This window comes from Micropterus salmoides, unplaced genomic scaffold (genome assembly GCF_014851395.1).
Source record: "Micropterus salmoides isolate LMB-PRFRI ecotype aquatic unplaced genomic scaffold, ASM1485139v1 Ms_hic_scaffold_4, whole genome shotgun sequence".
Taxonomy (NCBI): Eukaryota; Metazoa; Chordata; class Actinopteri; order Centrarchiformes; family Centrarchidae; genus Micropterus; species Micropterus salmoides.
In genome coordinates, this window is record NW_024043372.1 from 36,060,263 (window position 1) to 36,079,198 (window position 18,936).

Consider the following 18,936-nt stretch of genomic DNA (forward strand, 5'->3'; position numbering starts at 1 on the left):
GTTTACAGTTGTCTAAATTCAAACAGCCATTTTTGGGTCTAAAACAGGCTAAAATGTGTAAAAGTAAGTTAAATCATTTACTATCTAATCGGTCAATCAGGTAAACATGACCTGAAAAAGAATTTAATGCGACCATACAGGACTTTGTTTTGATAGTCTTTGATACTAGATACTGTTTGTGATACATTACTGACACATTTTGGTTGGTTGATGCCACACCAACTGCTCTGATTTTTCTGCCAAGTCCTCTAAATAGCCCATATTTAAAGCTTGGCTCACAAGTGATGATTAGGCTTCAAGAAGAACAGATGACTGTATTTGTCAAAAAGAAAATGAAAAGTAGGCAGATACAAGGACTGTCATTGCAGTTTTGACTAAAATGACAGACGCTGAATGAAATGTGCATAAAATGTGTTGCATTTTCCCCTCACTGGTGTGTGTGAAAGAGGTGTCTGTAAATGTGTGAAGGACTCTGTAAATAGGTCCTTCAAGAAATAAAACCTAACTTTTAGCTCAATACCAGAGAGGAAAACTACTTTATGGGGCACTCCAGAAATGTAGTATTGAACTTCCATAAAGTAAAAAAAAACTTGGAAGCAGCAGAGGTTGAGATATCATGCTTTTTAGTTCGCAGTATGGGGGAAAATACTGCACTTTCCCAAAATGCAACTTATAGCACAGTAATGATGCTGATCTCATTGGGGGGTTTTCAACAACTTTAGAAAGTCATGTCAATTCAAAAAACACTGTATTAGACACTAATACCTTTATTTGTAAAGCCAGTGGAGTGTCTCTTTAAATGCAGCCAAAAAACATGATGAAATTAAAATAACAAACATTATTTACCATCCTTTTTCAAAGAAGCACAATGTAACAGTCACGTTGTAATATCAGCATTTGTCCTCTTGGTGGCATTGGAATCTAAGTCTATGCAGGGAAGTGTGAGGATCCCAACAGAGATGAGGTGTGATGAACACTGGGATCATTTATTGACTCAGGATGAGAGCTTCTTGTGGGGAATTCCTTGTGTTTTAGCGCCGGGCCTCATTGACTTTCTACCTGTTTGATGTTCCTGCTGCCTTGTCTTTAACCCTTTGCTCTCTCCTACCTCCTTGTAGTCGAGCTAACCGATGCCTCTGTGGGTTCAGCTTTCACTCCTACTGCTCCTCCTCTTGCTCCTCTTCCTCCTACTACCATCACTCCTACAACCATTAGTACCTCAACTTCTACCACCCCTACAACTACAACCTCTACTACTCCTACTACTACTATTACTACTACTACTCCTTCTACAACCACTACAACTGAGGCGACCACTACCACCACACCTCCTGTGCCGGTCACCACCAAGCGTAGAGATCAGAACGTGTTTGGTACATGTTGCTCCCATTGTGGTTTTTACTGTCTTTCTAGTGTTTTAGTTGACCATGAATGGCACTTCATGGATATAAAAAGACGATTGCTTTCTCCCACCTGACGAAACAGGAAACTACATCCGGGCTGCATTCTGATAAGCTGTGCTGTACCTGCTGTACAAAAAGTGGGAAATTATTTCAGCATATTGGCATGTAGCCAGCAACTATCCTCCTGGTCAGGAAGTGAGAATCCAAACTTTTAAAAAAAAATAAATGGATGTCAAGAATGTAAAGCTCTTGAAGAGAGTACCCATCAACAGTTTGTGAGTGTTGAGGGTCGCCTGTTTCAGGTAATGAGGATTTTCAGAGTTGTTTTTTAGGTTCAGTTCGTATTGGAGTCCACTCTAAACCAGAAGTAAGCACTACAACCAAGCGTTTCATGAATCGAAAAATCCTCAGATTTTCTTATGGGTGAATTTTCTGTACATGAACATGTTAAATTTACTTCTGGTTTTGAGCGGGCCGTGATCAGGATAACAATTTTTTTTTTTGGAAGACTCCCTTAGCGCCTTAGTGCTAGCACCATGCATTGGTCTAAATGGAGCCCTGTGTCTGGTTGTTGTAACTGTGCCCTCTCTGCCCCTTGCCCCTGACCTTTAACCCTTTACCCCTGACCCCTCCACCCTTGTGTAGTGGCCCCTGGGCGGGAGATCTGGAATCTGACGGTGGAGCCTAACAGTAACTACGCTAACGTCAGCTGGAGACACAACTTCCCGGCCGGCAGCAGCGAGTTTGTGCTAGAGTTCACACTGGACAGTAAGAAACCAGACCAAGCCCACGTTGAGCTATTGAAACCTAAAGCTAGATCTGGACTTAATTAAAATAATGTAAGACGGTCAGAAGATGATGCTACGTACAAAGAGTAGGGCATTATTTCAGAGAGCAGCCAAAACACATCTAACATGGATTCAATTGTTGGGACGTTGAATGAGAATCCAGTTCACTCTACAATTTTGGCTTGACCAGTACCTGATCAGTATCTTTTATAAGAACAATGGGTCAAATAACTAGGTATGATGTAGTTTTATTGTTTGTGGCGAGAGAGAGAGTCGTCACCAACTCTGTAGTTCCCATCAGCTGTGGAGCGTTTCTGCATCTTTCAGCTCACAGTGTTAGCCCTATCAACTTTATAAGGCCACAATTTGCCAAATGTATGTTATTTCTAGCTTGTTGTGGAGTTCATGCCCCCTTGTGGCAAAAAAGCCACCCTGACTCAGGTAGTTTTAAAGGAGCTGATATATACACTCACCTGAAGGATCTTATTAATGCAATTATCTAATCAACCAATCACATGGCAGTTGCTTCAATGCATTTAGGGGTGTGGTCCTGGTCAAGACAATCTCCTGAACTCCAAACTGAATGTCAGAATGGGAAAGAAAGGTGATTTAAGCAAATTTGAGCGTGGCATGGTTGTTGGTGCCAGACGGGCCGGTCTGAGTATTTCACAATCTGCTCAGTTACTGGGATTTTCACGCAAAACCATTTCTAGGGTTTACAAAGAATGGTGTGAAAAGGGAAAAACATCCAGTATGCGGCAGTCCTGTGGGCGAAAATGCCTTGTTGATGCTAGAGGTCAGAGGAGAATGGGCCGACTGATTCAAGCTGATAGAAGAGCAACTTTGACTGAAATAACCACTCGTTACAACCGAGGTATGCAGCAAAGCATTTGTGAAGCCACAACACGCACAACCTTGAGGCGGATGGGCTACAACAGCAGAAGACCCCACCGGGTACCACTCATCTCCACTACAAATAGGAAAAAGAGGCTACAATTTGCAAGAGCTCACCAAAATTGGACAGTTGAAGACTGGAAAAATGTTGCCTGGTCTGATGAGTCTCGATTTCTGTTGAGACATTCAGATGGTAGAGTCAGAATTTGGCGTAAACAGAATGAGAACATGGATCCATCATGCCTTGTTACCACTGTGCAGGCTGGTGGTGGTGGTGTAATGGTGTGGGGGATGTTTTCTTGGCACACTTTAGGCCCCTTAGTGCCAATTGGGCATGGTTTAAATGCCACGGCCTACCTGAGCATTGTTTCTGACCATGTCCATCCCTTTATGGCCACCATGTACCCATCCTCTGATGGCTACTTCCAGCAGGATAATGCACCATGTCACAAAGCTCCAATCATTTCAAATTGGTTTCTTGAACATGACAATGAGTTCACTGTACTAAAATGGCCCCCACAGTCACCAGATCTCAACCCAATAGAGCATCTTTGGGATGTGGTGGAACGGGAGCTTCGTGCCCTGGATGTGCATCCCACAAATCTCCATCAACTGCAAGATGCTATCCATCAATATGGGCCAACATTTCTAAAGAATGCTTTCAGCACCTTGTTGAATCAATGCCACGTAGAGAATTAAGGCAGTTCTGAAGGCGAAAGGGGGTCAAACACAGTATTAGTATGGTGTTCCTAATAATCCTTTAGGTGAGTGTATATTTCCACATTAAGCAACTTTTCCTAAGTTTGACAAAGATCAAGATTAGAGAAATGATTGAATGTGAAAGACAACTTGATCTAAAAACAGCACTCTAGCCCACTATCTTAAATTGCAGTGTGTGATAACTGTTCGGTTCGTCTTTATTTACAGAAATCTCCATGGTTTCCCCCCTGCATCTTAATTAGATGCATTTCAATTACAAGCCCTCCATAATGGAAATACTAGAAATAATCACCATTTACAGCTCAATGGCAGGTTTTTGTAGACCCACCATTCCTTACTCAAGGGTTTTGGTAAATTGTGGCCTCATTGATTTTCAAAACAACCTTAAAGGAGAGCTCTAAGGCTGGCAGGACAAAAATAAGAGGGAGAGGAAACACAAGGACATAGGTAAAAAATTATATCTTCTTTTAGGTATATGGGTGTGTGTGTGTGTGTGTGCGTGTGCGTGTGCGTGTAATAAATTCACCAGACATAACTTCAACTGCAGCAGCAGCTTCTGCTCTGTTGTTGTTTTTTTATCACCCTTTTTATGTTAGGATGTAATATTTGTACCTAATGGCGGATGTTTTCATTTGAACTTTGTTAAAAAAGCAGAAGGTACAACATACCGCTGTCTGTCTGACTCTTTCTATCTCTCTATGGTCTTGTTGTTGGAAAATGTTGATCATCATCATCATGTCAATACTAACCATCACAATGGTTTCTTTTCAACACGCTGCCTGGCTTGAAATGGCTCGTGTTGGACCAGTACTGTGAATGGGCTGTTTCGCTTGCTTTTTATGAATGGCTGTTTGAATGTGTCACTTTTTGGGCCATCCACGCTTCCATAATCGCTTGTTTTTGCTTTGGATTATGTGTTTTGCACTCTTGAAGCCTGCTTTAATAAATCACATCATCCCTACTTTTCCAGTCACAGAGGTGGTTGACATGGTATAGTTCAGCACTACTTTCTCTGTTATTGCTTCCTACCTATTCAACAGTCTGTGATCTTTGATCAAGGATGAAAAGAAGGGAGGATGTATTTTTCATGTGGCCTATTTGGGCAGTGGCTTTAATTCTTAATGATGTCTGAATATGAACAGAAAGAGAAGGGGAGGGAGGAGAGGGGGAATGATGTTGATCTAATGGTCTCCACCCATCCCCCATTCTCCAAGGTGAAATCTGAAAGCTTTGACTCTAAGTGGCAGGGAGCCCCTGACACTCCCCCACCTCCCATCATCCTCCCTTCGCCTGCTTCCTGCCCCCCAGCAAAAGTAAAGGAAATGGTAGTAATTTTTAGGATGTGGCCATAAATACTACAATTTCTACATGGTCACACAGCTATATATTTATAAGAATAAAATTACTCACAAGACTTATTATGCAGTAAAAGTGAGCCGGTCTTTTCACATGATATACACATAAAAATGGCATGAACACTTTGTAGGAAAGTGGCTTAACACAAATCAAAACAGTGTAGAGGCAAGTGAACTTAATTACTGAATGAACAGTATTTGGAATTAGTGCTGTGGGAATGTACATTATGCTGAATGTATCATGTGACTACTGGAGTACAGGTAATTCCAGCCCTCTGTTATTATTTGAATGCCAGCTTTTATTTAAGAATTTACCCTGTTCTTCTTTGAGAACTCCATTTGCTCACCAGAAAATGGTGAGACATTAGATTTCTTGAAACATGAAGGAGTGCAGTGGAACATAAGGAGGTGGACTGTCAAATTAGTTAAAGTTTAGCTTTTTAGCTAAATGCTTCTTTCTTGTTAAACCACCACTATCGTCTTTTTACAAATTATGTAAACTGGATGTTGAAATGGAATTTAAAATGTCATTGTTTTATCATTTCCACCACCCATCAATTTATATATCAATAGCTTGATCTACAGTAAAACATATTCAATTCAATTCAATTCAATTTTATTTATATAGCGCCAAATCACAACAACAGTTATCTCACAGCGCTTTTCATAAAAGAGCAGGTCTAGACCGTACTCTGTGATGTTATTTACAGAAGCCCAACAGTTCCCACCAAGAGCAAAGCACTAGGCGACAGAGGCAAGGAAAAACTTCCTTTTAAGAGGCAGAAACCTCGAGCAGAACCATGGCTCAGGGTGGGCGGCCATCTGCCTCGACCGGTTGGGGTGAGAGAGAGAGAGGGGGGGGGGGCAGCCTACACAATATACACACAGAGGTACAGACAGTGAAGGTAATGTTGCTATAAACTAAATGAAAAATGGTACAGATATGTATAATAGTGTTAATGGTAACCATCGTAATGTTAATGATTATAACAACAATAATAACAATAGGACTAGCAACAATAGTCGTTGCAGTAGAGGGTGTCGAGCAGGAACATCAGCCGTGGCTGAGTATGTAAGAAAGACCGGCATGTTGTCTCTTGTTTCTGCATTACGTTTGTTCGGCTGGTTTAAGGACTGGTATTAAAAGCATGGCTTTGGAATGAGTTCTGTTAATGACATCAACCTTGTGCACTAGCTGATAGCATGGTGCATGATGTCACCACCTTCTGCTGCCTCTCACTGCAACCTCAGAGTCATGCTCATAGCTCGGCCATGTCATGACAGACATGTCTTTCAGCTAGAAAGGCGCAGGTCGTTGTCACTGTTGTTGTTTTGACCTCATGGAGATGAGTGTGGGCCTGTGAATAATTGAGACAAACAATGCTTTGTTACCCAAGACCCTAATGTTACCAAAGAACTAAAAAAGTTCTGCAATGGTCAATTTCAGTCCTACCCGATGGAAACATAATGCACAGTGGCCAATTCATGGGGTAGTTTAGTTGTTTGAGACTTTGATGTCTACGGTATCGTGGTGTTACCTGAAGAAACACCTACTTCTTGTGCCCCTCTCCTCCTTCCTCACTCCCCATTTGTAGATGAGTTTTCTGTATGCCAATGTAGTCTCAGAGCCATAAAAGAGGAAAATGAGCCAGAATGTCAGCTGAAGTGAGCTTCAAAGAGTTGCACCTCATATATTAGGTATAATTGCTAGAAATATTAAATTGCATTGTGCATATGCTTCTATACTGTAAAGAGGTGAATGAATATTTATGATGGGGATGGGCACTGCATTGTTATCAGTCTCAATTCACTTCAGTAACCCTGCTATCACTCAGAGAAAGCATTCTCCCTGCAAAGTATCATGATGCCGTGACCTTTGCTAGTAAGCACAGCCGTTACTGTGGAACGAAGGCCACACCCCCTGGAGTGTGATTGGCCACTTTCTTGTGTCTCCAAGGTGACAAGACGGTGAAAGTTGTACCGGTGAAACAACAGCCCCCAATTACAGTGGCGGATCTGATCGCAGGCACCAAGTACCATCTGAGGGTTTACTCCCATGAGCTCAACAGCGTCAGCAGCAAATCTGTCACCTTTAAGACCAAAGCAGGTGAGACCCCACCTGGCCAGGTGGAACCAGAGGTTCCAGCCAGGTGGGATACTCTGGGTGCAAGTCTGTCAGTAGCAGAACCTACAGCTGAGTGAGTTATTATGGTTTGTTCTTTAACAATATGGGCATTCTTTCTAAGGTAAACTCAAGTAAGTCGGGATATGACACACCACTATATTTGGATGTCATAAAACTTCAACTTGCTTTATGAGCAGTATCTAATTTATGGTGGGAAGATGGAAATTTGTGAATATTCATACTCCCTGTGACTTTCAACATAACTTGTTCTTTACTGACAAGTAAATACTCTTAGGTAGTTCACATGACAAGAAAATGTACATCTAGGGTATTCTTTGATTACTTTGCATTGACATAATGAATATAATAATAACCAAAAGCTATATACTGTAGTGCAGCTAAAGATCTTTATAATCTTGAGACACACAGTATACTCTGGTGTTTGTGACAGACTGCTTATTGCACCGCCAACTTGGCCAGTGTGAACTATAATTGTAACTTGACCTGCTAAACTCAGTTTTATAAAAAGCATAACATTACAGTGCCTGCTAGCACTTACAGTATATAATGGTAAATGTGAGTTTACTGTACTGACACCTTGTCTGGTTCTATTTCAGTTAGCCTTTGTTACCTTGGTAATAGGTGGCAAGCAAACACTAGCTCCCCACAACCTATTGTTAGATATGATGTGTTAACAAGCAGCAACAAGTGCTGCTAATTATCTGACCAGACATGGCTAGTTTGCTAGCTGTGGAAGTTCAACAATGGCAAAACACTGACTGAGCACAAAACAGAGCTCTATTTATGGTGTAAGAGACTTTAATTGAATAAGTATAATGACTCTAACAGCAATTTTCATGTCTTCTGTTGAAGCATGTAAGCCAAAATATTCCCCAGAACCTAAAATTTTATAGTAATTAATTTAGGGTGTCACAATATCAACGCTGAGAGCCACATATTGATTTTCAATTTTAACAACAAAATTGTATTTGTTTGCAGAGCTGCACCTAGCCCGTAAATTCGCTGCCCCTCACAAATCAGCCCAACACAACTCAGTCAATGTCGGAGACCCACCTTAAAAAAGTTACTAGCAAGCGTGTAAGGAGTCTAGCTAATAATGATTGCTATGTTAATATTACAGCTGGGTTGTCAAGGTTAGCGCGCTGTATATAGCTGGTAGTCAGGTAGTCAATGTCGACTGCATTACCACCTCCCCCCTCCCTGCGCGCGTCACAGTTATGCTATCATTCTGTGGGAAACACTGAGATGGATCCGAACTACACAATTAACCCCCATTGTATTAACAATGTTGAAAGTCAAATCAAGTAGGTATCAATATGTAGTATTGTTCGATAGCTATGGACATGAGATAAAACCGTGTTTTGGTTAACCGGCTTTTAGGACAATGAGATTAAAATTTGATTCCTAACACGCAGGAATAACACTGTTCTAAAAAGCATAATACCACCTCTTTAATTAAATACTGGAAATGTTGATGTCATCATTTATTCAAATTAAGTGGTAAAATTTATAAAGTTAAAATTTCTGGCACTTGTCAAAGAATTAGTATTCTTTCAGGGTCTACTGAAATATATCCTGGTGTATTGAAAGTAACATTTATGTTCACACCACAAACCTCTGTATCCCACACTTTTCTGATTAAGATTTACACACTGTGTAAACAAATAGAAGACAAACATCTTATTGTTAGGGATGTAACATCATCCTGGATATGAGCTTGGGAGCAAACGATGAGATATTGGTTCTAAGTTGCTGATTTCTGCTGAGTGTTGTGGGCTGAGAACAGATTGTCTAATGTATAAGCTCTGACTCATCTTGGTCCAAATCAACACTCAACACTCACACTCCACTCTTCTCTCTCTTCTCCTGTCCCTCTCTGTCTGTTCTGTATATGTAACCAGCCTACATAGACCAGGTAGACATAGCCACTCAAGGCTGGTTCATTGGCTTGATGTGTGCCATCGCCCTCATCATACTGATCCTCCTCATCGTCTGCTTCATCAAGAGGAGTCGCGGGGGCAAATACCCAGGTAAGGCCTAAAACTGCAGCTTTGATAACCATTAGAGGACCGAGCCCCACAGAGCAGTCTGTCAAAGGTTAACCAGCCTTTGCTTGGATTGGAACTTTAATAGCAAAAGTGGACGGAGCTACTGTATGTTCCCACTGTACATTTAAAAGCTTTCTTTTAACAATAAACTCAATGTTTTTTAAGATAGAACTGGATAATCCTGGATAATTCAACAAAATTAAGTGTATTTTATTCTGGTGCATTTGTAAAGTGTATTGGGACCATGCCATTTGGTGATTTTGCACTTAGAATAAAACTTGATTGATTGGTTGATTAATGGCTTATGTTAGGGCCACAGGATATAAATACTGCATTTCAAATTTACTTTTTTTGGCAGTTTGGTATGTCAAATGCCTCAAAATGCTTGCATTGTCAGAACACTTTATCACTGTAATCAGGAACAAAACTTAAAAAATTGTTCAAAATCAAAAGTGAATTGATTGAAATTTACAGAATTTCGTTAAAAAGTATCAACAAAACTCTAACTCTAACAGTCTCTGTTACCAAAACTGCAACAGAAGTTGAAGTTCTCTGATTAGATGTCTGTTTCCGAGCTCAGTAGTTTGTGATTACTAAACTGAGATGCCAGACATTTGAAACTTCAGCATTGTGGTAGCAAGCCAGCAAAAAGGCAGGGATTCAGACACAGCCTGGGATTCTTAGCTGTCTTCTCTCCTGAACTCATGTACACAGGTGTATCTAAGTGGTTATGGTACTAATTTAGAAATATGATCAGTTACATTTAGTGTGATATCTAGGTTTTAGATGTACAGTTTGTTTCATACTTTGCTCTATTACAAGCCACTGTAAGCTGCTCCAGAAAGCTGTTGCAGGTCTTTGGTTGCTGATAGAAGTTGTTAAAATTCATGAACTTCTAGGTCAATTAGTTAGGATTATTTTAATGTCGGTAGTGTTCTTATTTTAACTGTGGAAGCTATCTAATTACACAGTCAATTTATTTATTACTCCTAAATAATTAGGCCTATGCATTTAAAAAAAATCTTGTCTTGTTCAGACAAAAATGAAAACACTTTTCATGCGTCATTGATGCTAATCTATAGTATGTGATAATTTAATGGTTTGGTACAAAAGAAATTAGTGTTATGTTAATGTTTTGCAGTTTCTGTAATGTCTAGGTGGTGGTTGCATGACTGGTTTCGAAAAATATCTAGGTAGGTGCTGAACTGTGATGCTGTGAAAGTTAAGAACTAACACCCAGTGATGAACTCAAAATCCTGTCAGAAAAGGATGAAAACAGAACAGTGACAGACAGAAAAAGAATAATGAGAGGAGTTCTTACACATAAACTGGCAGTAAAACTTGTTTTCAGGACTGACTGAAGCACTGACACCTTACAAACCCAACCCAATGTTACAGCTGCAACTAAAACTTGTAAGTCTTGTAAGTAAAAAGTGCACTGTGTTCCAAATGCATACTATATTATATTTGAATCACTGGGGGAGCAACTCAGAAAACATAAAAGAAAGTCTAAAATTAAAGACATTTTTCAAATTTTTAAGTGTTCATATATTTAATTTATGTCTTTCTGCAAGCATCTTGTACTGCATCCTTGTTGGTGCAAATGATACATCTGTAGATCCTACATTCATTTCTTTCACAAACTGCTAAAGTAGTGCACTGTCCACATTTGTTTAGTTCAGTGGTTTTCAAACTTTTTCACGTCGAGGACCTCTAAGCTGACACAAATAAAACATGGGCCCCCATTTGATTTTGTCTCAGAGTCCCCTATCTGATAGGATATTTGCTGTTAGATGTTTTATTACCAAAATAGTCGCTCATTCTGTCATGTTGCTTATGGATGGAATTATAGTGAAAATGAATTATTCCCTTTTTATTGGGGACCCCCTGAAACCTCCTCAGGAACCGTTGACAACTACTTGTTTAGTTTTTTAAATGTATTTACATCAACATACAAAATAGATTCGTCTCAAAGAGTTGACTAGATGTAGCTTTTTTAAAGCAGATTGTGCAAAGGCGCAGCCTCATTTAGAGATGCTACAATCTCCCCTTGAAGCAGACCTTGAGGCTCTGCTCATTTGCTCAGAGAGGAGCTGAATAAAAATCGGTGGAGGAGCAGCATTATGGATTATCTTATGCACTAACAGACATCTGACTACAAAATTCAGTTGTCAAGGCTTACCGTTATAACATTTAACAAGTATATCACTATGATGATACTGTTGTGATTTCCTTGTTTATGAATTAACTAATAGGTTTTAAGACAGTCGTCGTTTGCCTGAGACTATCATGACATGCAGTAATGAAGAGAAGAAAATATCATTGCATTCAAATATGTCTTAGAGGTTTTGACTGTTAATGAACTCCAAATATTTCTGTAATTAGCCATGTTATATTTCAATTTCTTTGCTTTATAGTATCAGTTTATGCACATAGTATTAAGGGATAAGTATGGACTTGGGACACAGTGTTAGTTAACATTTTAATAAATTAAGGCTGAAGACAAATAAATGGTACTAAATTTACAGATGAGGACTAACAGAAGGATTTCGTGTTAAAACTAACTCCAAGGACACCTCAACGTGTGAATGGTTTTGTGTATCAAATCTAACCATGACATCAGTTGAGTTCTCAGCAAGATGCTGAAAATTTTCCTTTTGTGCTTCTCTCCTCAGTCCGTGACAAAAAAGATCTTCCCTTGGACCCAGTAGATCAGAAAGACCAGGAGGGATCCTTTGATTACCAGTAAGTATAATCAAACAGGCCCTTGAAATGATTTGAAGTAAATATGAAGTTTTTAGTGGTTGAAGGAATTAGTGGTAAATTGAATATTGTAACACGTCTCATGTCAATACTGTATAAAGACTATGGTATTAGCTACTGTAGCAGAGGCTGTGAGATACAGCTGCAGTCTGTGTGTGGCAAATAAAAATACATTTCAATCAGTTATGTATATAGTATAGTAATGTAAGGGGTTTAATAAAAAATGACACGCTAAAGGTTACATAATGTGGCTTACTTTAACATACAAGCAAATATTCACTATGGGACTAAACAGGAAACAATTCAGTAAAACATTATATCCTTCAACAACCAAATCACAACAACCTGCTATTTATTGACAGTCTAGGAAAGCTTAGAGCCCCCGTTGACTAACTGGGATGGTACCATTTCCTTCAGGTTATTGTAGCAGATAGAAGATCTTTTGCACGCTGGCACGGGTTGCTCAAATGTTTCTCAACGCTCAATGTTTAGAAAGCCCTCTATTACTGGTACCAGATGCAGCATTGTCACAAGCAAGTCATGCAAGCACAGAGGAGGGTTTTCATCTTTGAAACACTTCTTATAAAGGTGTTTTAAGGCACAGTGGTGCCAGCCTCGATGGATTAGTCCAACAGGTGTGCTTACAATTGTAGAGAGATTTACAACACTAACATAGATATATTTGAAAACATATTTCTCTTAAAGATATTGTTTTCTACCTCAAATGACTTAATGTCATAAAGCTGCCCAGGAACCATTGTTACTTAGTTAGCATTAATGACCTGCAGTCAGCTTACTATTTTATAACAGTGGGGTTGTGTGAAAACAGAAACAAAAATATTATTATAACACCTGTATTGTGGAATTGGCAACCAAGCAACGAAGGCACAATGCCATTCTGCTATCCAGTGTTCAAACTGCCATCCAAACACCATCTTTGTCATGTAAAGTAGGCACATACTTTGCATTGGACTTTTATCAGAATAACTGGAAATGTAATGTGAGGATGTATCGTATATAATGTAAAATGTGTCTGTTCAGTATGTCTTGTTAAATGATGTGTCTTTTGCTCCTTCCAGGTCCCACTGATTGTGGCTGCATTCTTCTTTATGAAGAATGAGTCTGTCTTTTTCTCTATCTGTCCACTTTGACTAAAACATGTGGAATTTAACCTGCTTTTTAAATCCTAAATCTACATGTTCTAACTCAGCTGCGTGAGAGTGGCGCTAAAACTTTTACCTGTAATTGTAGAAACTGTATTCGGAGAAAAAGCCTCTGAATGTTTTTACTGACTTTGGATCCAACTGATAAAAAGACAACAGTATTCATATCTACATATCAAAACACAGAACAGCAAGGATCCTGTCTTTTCTAGAATTCAGACTATCTACGTTACACATATGTAAAGCACTATGGAATTTACATACACAGATACTGTATCATCATTATGTAGCTCTGCTTTAGTGTCAAATGCTTTTAAAAGTGTGAAATTGCAGTCTGACACAGCAGTACATCTGATGTCATTAAAATTCATGAGATTGCTCTATATGAATGTGCAATAGAGGTGAGACCAGCATTTATTATCACCTGAGTGGTGCTGTGCTGTCGTGTGTGATTAATCCAGATCCAGTGTGTGAGGTCCTGATTTTATTTTTTTGTCTAACATTAATATCCAACCCCTTTCTCACAGTCAAGGTCATTGCTTTACTCTTATTCTGTCCCAGACTCCATCCCTGGTGTCCACTCAGCTCTGTGTGTGTGTGTGTGTGTGTGTGTGTGTGTTTGTGTTGACGTGTATGCAAGGATTTACATGCATGTATCATGTGGAGCTTGTCGTTCCCTCTTCTTTCTTTCCCTACACTTCCTTCCTCTTTTTCCTCACTTCTCGTGCCTCTCTCTCCCCCACGCTGAAATGGGTCATCTGTCCCTGACAGGAACGAAAATGAGAACAGGTACTTTGGTTTTGGCACGGCATCCCTCTTGACCTGTGCATGTCAGGGGGAACAGATGTCTCCCCTGAGCTTGGGAGAACAAGGTTGTAGAAGGTGTAGCTTATTTGAGGGAGATGAAAACAAGGCAATCTGCCTGATTTTTGGTCAGTCTGCAAAGGGTGTAGAGTTTTCATTCTGACCTGCGTTCGATTGGAACACTTTTTGAACAAAGTGATTGACAGAGGAGACATCGCAGAAAGTAGCTGACACCATGGTGTTAAATATGATTAGCAGAGAGATGGACAGAATGCAGTGCCAGACTTCTGTTCCTTTATGGGTGTCAAACTGTCAATCCAATCAACCAATGTGCAGACCTGGGGCTCCCTGGCTCCGGAGCGTTCTGGTACTATAATGGTAACATGACATCCAAGTGACACACACAGATATACAGTAAAGGATGGGGCCATGCATTTGTTAGTATATATGTTTTTTGCAACTAATCCTCCAAAAGACATTTTATTCAAATACGTATGTGGCTACAAAACAAAATCCAGAGAAAAATCGCAAGCTAGGTAGTAACATATTGAAACTATTTATTGTTATAACAACAGTTTATCCATTCAAGTACTTTTGTGTCTTAAGCTATAGCAAGGGTTTCCAGATACGGTTGGTTAGCAAAAGTTTTGATAAACCACATATTGATAATTTAAAATTTCTGTTTATGTACAGGAATGTCAGCATTCAGCTTTATTTGTTAGATTTATCTGTTTCTTCCTGCCTCCAGTATTTATGCTGAGCAAGTCTAAGCACTTCATGAGGTCCATATCAATCTTCTCATCTCACTAGTTTAAAGAAGGCAAATAAGTGTATTGTAACTATGCTAGTTGCCAGTCCTGGGGAAATCTTCAAACAGGCTTTTAATATTTTAGACTCAAAACTGATACATACAGATTAATCCCAAAATATCCTGGAGATAAATGTTCTGTTTTTGCATACTTGGTACACAGAAAACTGTGCACTCTTTTTTTTATATCTACTTACTTATATTTTGCAGAGATGCTGTGTCATTTTACACAGGAATGTCAGAGAAAAAAATGTCATCAACGTCGATTTATTTTAACTTACATACGTAAGTGTAACTTATGTAAGAAATTATGTAACTTAACTTACTTATGTAACTTAACTGATGTATCTGCAACGGAAATGCAACGCCATCCAGTGCTTTATATGTACAACAACAACAGGGTCTTGAAGATTCAGAATTTTACAGGAAGCCAGTGGACCTATGCAAGAACAGGGGTAATGTGGGACCACCGGCTACTTCAGTAAACTGGCTGCTTAAACCAACTATAAAGATTTAGATCAGCTTGACTGAGGGCCGTGTAGAGAGAAAAGTTGATTATTAGTTATGATTTCAAAAATGTTAAAAGAACCAAAACTGAAAGCTGCAATACCCCCATATAATATAACTGGGCTGGCAGAACTCCACTAGAGGTGAGAAACTCCCCAGGCATAAGCCATGTCTCAATAAGGAATAAGAAATTAAGGTTATGGAATGTATTTAGATCATTAAGAATGAAACATTTATTTGACATAGACTACAACTTTAAAAGAGCAAAGACAACTGGAATAAGGGAGTTGGAACAGCTGGAACAACTACAGCAGACTGTAACCTAATTACCTGACCTCACAGTTGAAAACACAGAATGCACAGGGTAGTGGGTATTAAATCAAGGCATAATCTGAACAGGAATACTGTATAAACTCTAGGAGTTACAGTCAGGGTTGGATCACTACAGGTCAGGGGGCCTTAAAGTAGTGCAACGTCAATACAGTGTTGGTCGATGAAAGGTGTGAGCCTACCTGTGAAGGGTGGAAACAATCTAGTCTAAAACAGAGCCCAATATAAAAAAGCAGCAAAACTGTCATAAAAGGAGTTATGTAGCCAGATGTGGAGCTGGCGTAATCAACTGACAAAGAAGCATCTGTCACCCACATCAGTCTCTCGACGGATCAGCTGTTCCACAAGGAGACGTAGTGATCCCAGAAAGCAGTTCATGTGAACTATATGGGAGCTCTTTTTTTGTCCCAGCTAAGGCACTAAGATGTTTTTCACCCTTCTAGAGGTTAATTGCATTGTTTTTTCTCTGCGGGCTGACAAAGCATCCGCCACCAGGTGCATGGGGCGAGAGATGAGGGAAATCAGTTGGGTTTGTAGTGAGGGCAGAGGGGCAGGACGATCTATGTTTGGCACAATTTGACACCCTTAAGTAACTGATTTAGGCAACAAACAACTGGAGAGCATTTGGAGGACAAAAGACTGAACAAACGCTTCAAAGATCCACCCAAAAAAAAGCTATGACCTTTGATCCATGAATCTCAAAGGTAGAAAAATTCTTCATAGTAAAAACATCAGGAATTTCCTTGATGCAAAGCCTCTCCCGTTTACTCCATCTTGTTTTGCATTCTGTCGAGTTTTAGAGGGAAGAATTAAACAACTCGTAATAAAAACAGCTATACTTTTAATCCCACATGAAAAACGCATGGGATTTTATAATGTAGTTAATAAAATCCAATCTATTACAACATGGGTTTTTATTTTCTATCTTCATAGTTGGTCATCAGCATTGTACAAACTAGTTAATACGTACGAGTTAATTGCTCAGATCTGGGAACACGGCAACATCACTTAAGTCAGATGGGTCACAGCCATCATACAGGCTGTAAACAAACCTATGGGTCAGCCAAATTTATTTAGAAGAGAAAACAAAAGGTGAAGAGTAAAAATGTTACTCAAAATATCCACTGTAAATATCCATCACAGTTTACAGACCCAGTTCCTGCTTCAACAGCTACCTGCTGTACTTAAAGTAGCCGTGCACACAGTTTTCCTGTGCAATGAAGGGATTATAAGTGACATTTCAGATGAGCTCACATTCAGTTGGACCTCCATATAGAATAATCTGGATAAACGGTTCGGCTCATCTACTACCAGACATGAACGTTGATATTGTATGATGTAAATCATGAGGCGTGGAATTGTCTAATGTGTAGTAATTAGCTGTTACAATCTGTCTGATTGTCTGACTGCCTGTGTTTCTTGCCCTGTAAAAACTAAGTGGTGAAGTCCCTGTGTTCACATATCTCAGCAATTGGTAACTCTAGAGTCATTATTACTAATAAAAGTGATGGATAAAACTACAAAACAAGACCCAAGTTGTAAGAAGCCCTGACACATGCTATGCTGCCCTTTTCTCATATCAATAAGGAAAAATAACAAATATTTGACTTTATTTGTTTTGTGTCATTAGGATTATGATGATTTAAATGTATTCACTCTCAGCAAAGATATGTAAATGTTCCTCATCTTTTTACACCGTCATAGTTAGACCTCCTTTTCAGGATCTGTCTATTTAACATGTCTGGTTATCCATCTGTCTCATGACTGTCTTTCTGTTCTACCTATCCCACTTTTTGCTGTTTTCCTCATTGTTCCAAAGGTCTGTTGAAAGGTATGAAAGGAGAAGAATCTCCTGTTCCACAACCTCTTAATCCTGCTCTAAGAAAATCATAATTTTCTGATTCTTTGCAGTGCATTTTAATTGATTAGTCTGTTAGAACGATTCCAATTTATTCACATCCTAATGAATTTTATCCATCAAACAAGCATTTCAGAGCAGTGTTAATCCAATGTTGGATAATAATAAACATAGAAGGTACAATGTAGATTTATTTACCATTTTACAATACACAGTTGTATAATGAGATTGAATTGTAGTGTCCTTTATGCTATTCACAAAAGCAAACATTATATACAAAAAAATTATATACACTAGTATAGTTATAGAAATAATAAACTATATTACACGGTGCAGTGCTGAGGATGAATTTGAGTTGAAGTCTGATAGCTTGGGGGAAAAAGCTGCTCTGCAGTCTGGTGGTGCGGCAGCAGAAACTTCTATATCTCTTCCCAGAAGACAGCAGGGTGACCAGGCTGTGGCTGGGTGGGTACTGTCCTTTAGTATCCTTTGGGCTCTGCAGGCACCTCACCGATATCACTGATGCTCAGGAGATGGTGCCAATGATCTTCTGAGCAGTTTGAATCACCCGCTGCAGAGCCCTCTGGTCCTGGGCCGTGCACATCCCATGTTAGTGATGTTTCCAGTCAGGATACTTTCTGTTGCTCCTCTGTAAAAGCTGACAAGAACTTGGCACGGGAATGTGGTCTTCTAAAGCCTCCTTAAGAAATACAGGCATATTTTTAAATCTTTCTTCTCCAGCGTGGAGATGTGAGACGACCATGTCAGGTTCTCTGAGATTCCCAGGAACCTGAAACTGTTCACCTGCTCCACCTCAGCTCCGCTGACCTAGACCGAAGTGTGTGTCTTTAGGTTGTTTTTCCTATAATCATTGATCAGCTCCTTGGCTTTGCAGATGTTCAGCAGTAGGCGCTCCAGTCTGTGAGATTATCACTTTCCTCCCAACATGACGTCTCACCGTTTGAAATCCGGTCGGGGTTTGCAATGTTCCCAATACAAATCTGTTGAGTTAAGAGTTGACTTCCTGACTATTAAGGCATCTTAATTGTTGTAATTTTCATGAGATTTTGTGAATGTTGCCGATGAGGGCAAGTTTATGTTTTGTTTTGCCGGGAAAGTTATCTAAAACTTGCTCCCAAGTCCTAAGCCTCTACCCCCAACTTTGCTCTTCTAATCAAAAAATCACCTAATCAGATAATTGAATCGTTCCCGACTCTGCCCTCTTTCATTCTGAAGACATTTTGAAGTCACTGAAATAAAATGCTCTCTTAAAGCCAACCAGCTCACAGAAGTTGCTGGTGCAGTACGGACAACAGATGAAAACAAGCTTGGCAAATGCGACCAGGGCA

The 18,936-nt window shown here is 39.6% G+C and overlaps 1 protein-coding gene across 15 annotated transcripts in view; it reads left to right on the top strand.

The window, feature by feature from the left end:
* nfasca (neurofascin homolog (chicken) a) overlaps positions 1–18,936 on the top strand; it is a 152,698-nt gene that overhangs the window by 126,699 nt on the left and 7,063 nt on the right. For 6 of the 15 annotated variants that reach the window (XM_038696458.1, XM_038696463.1, XM_038696465.1 and 3 more), the window contains 6 exons: positions 1,119–1,373; positions 2,049–2,171; positions 7,118–7,267; positions 9,208–9,336; positions 10,512–10,547; positions 12,030–12,099. In XM_038696458.1, coding sequence (XP_038552386.1) covers positions 1,119–1,373; positions 2,049–2,171; positions 7,118–7,267; positions 9,208–9,336; positions 10,512–10,547; positions 12,030–12,099 — 763 coding nt within the window. Of the gene's footprint in view, positions 1–1,118; positions 1,374–2,048; positions 2,172–7,117; positions 7,268–9,207; positions 9,337–10,511; positions 10,548–12,029; positions 12,100–13,196; positions 14,070–18,936 lie in introns of all 15 variants that reach the window. The other 9 variants (XM_038696469.1, XM_038696470.1, XM_038696471.1 and 6 more) reach the window with 6 other exon arrangements.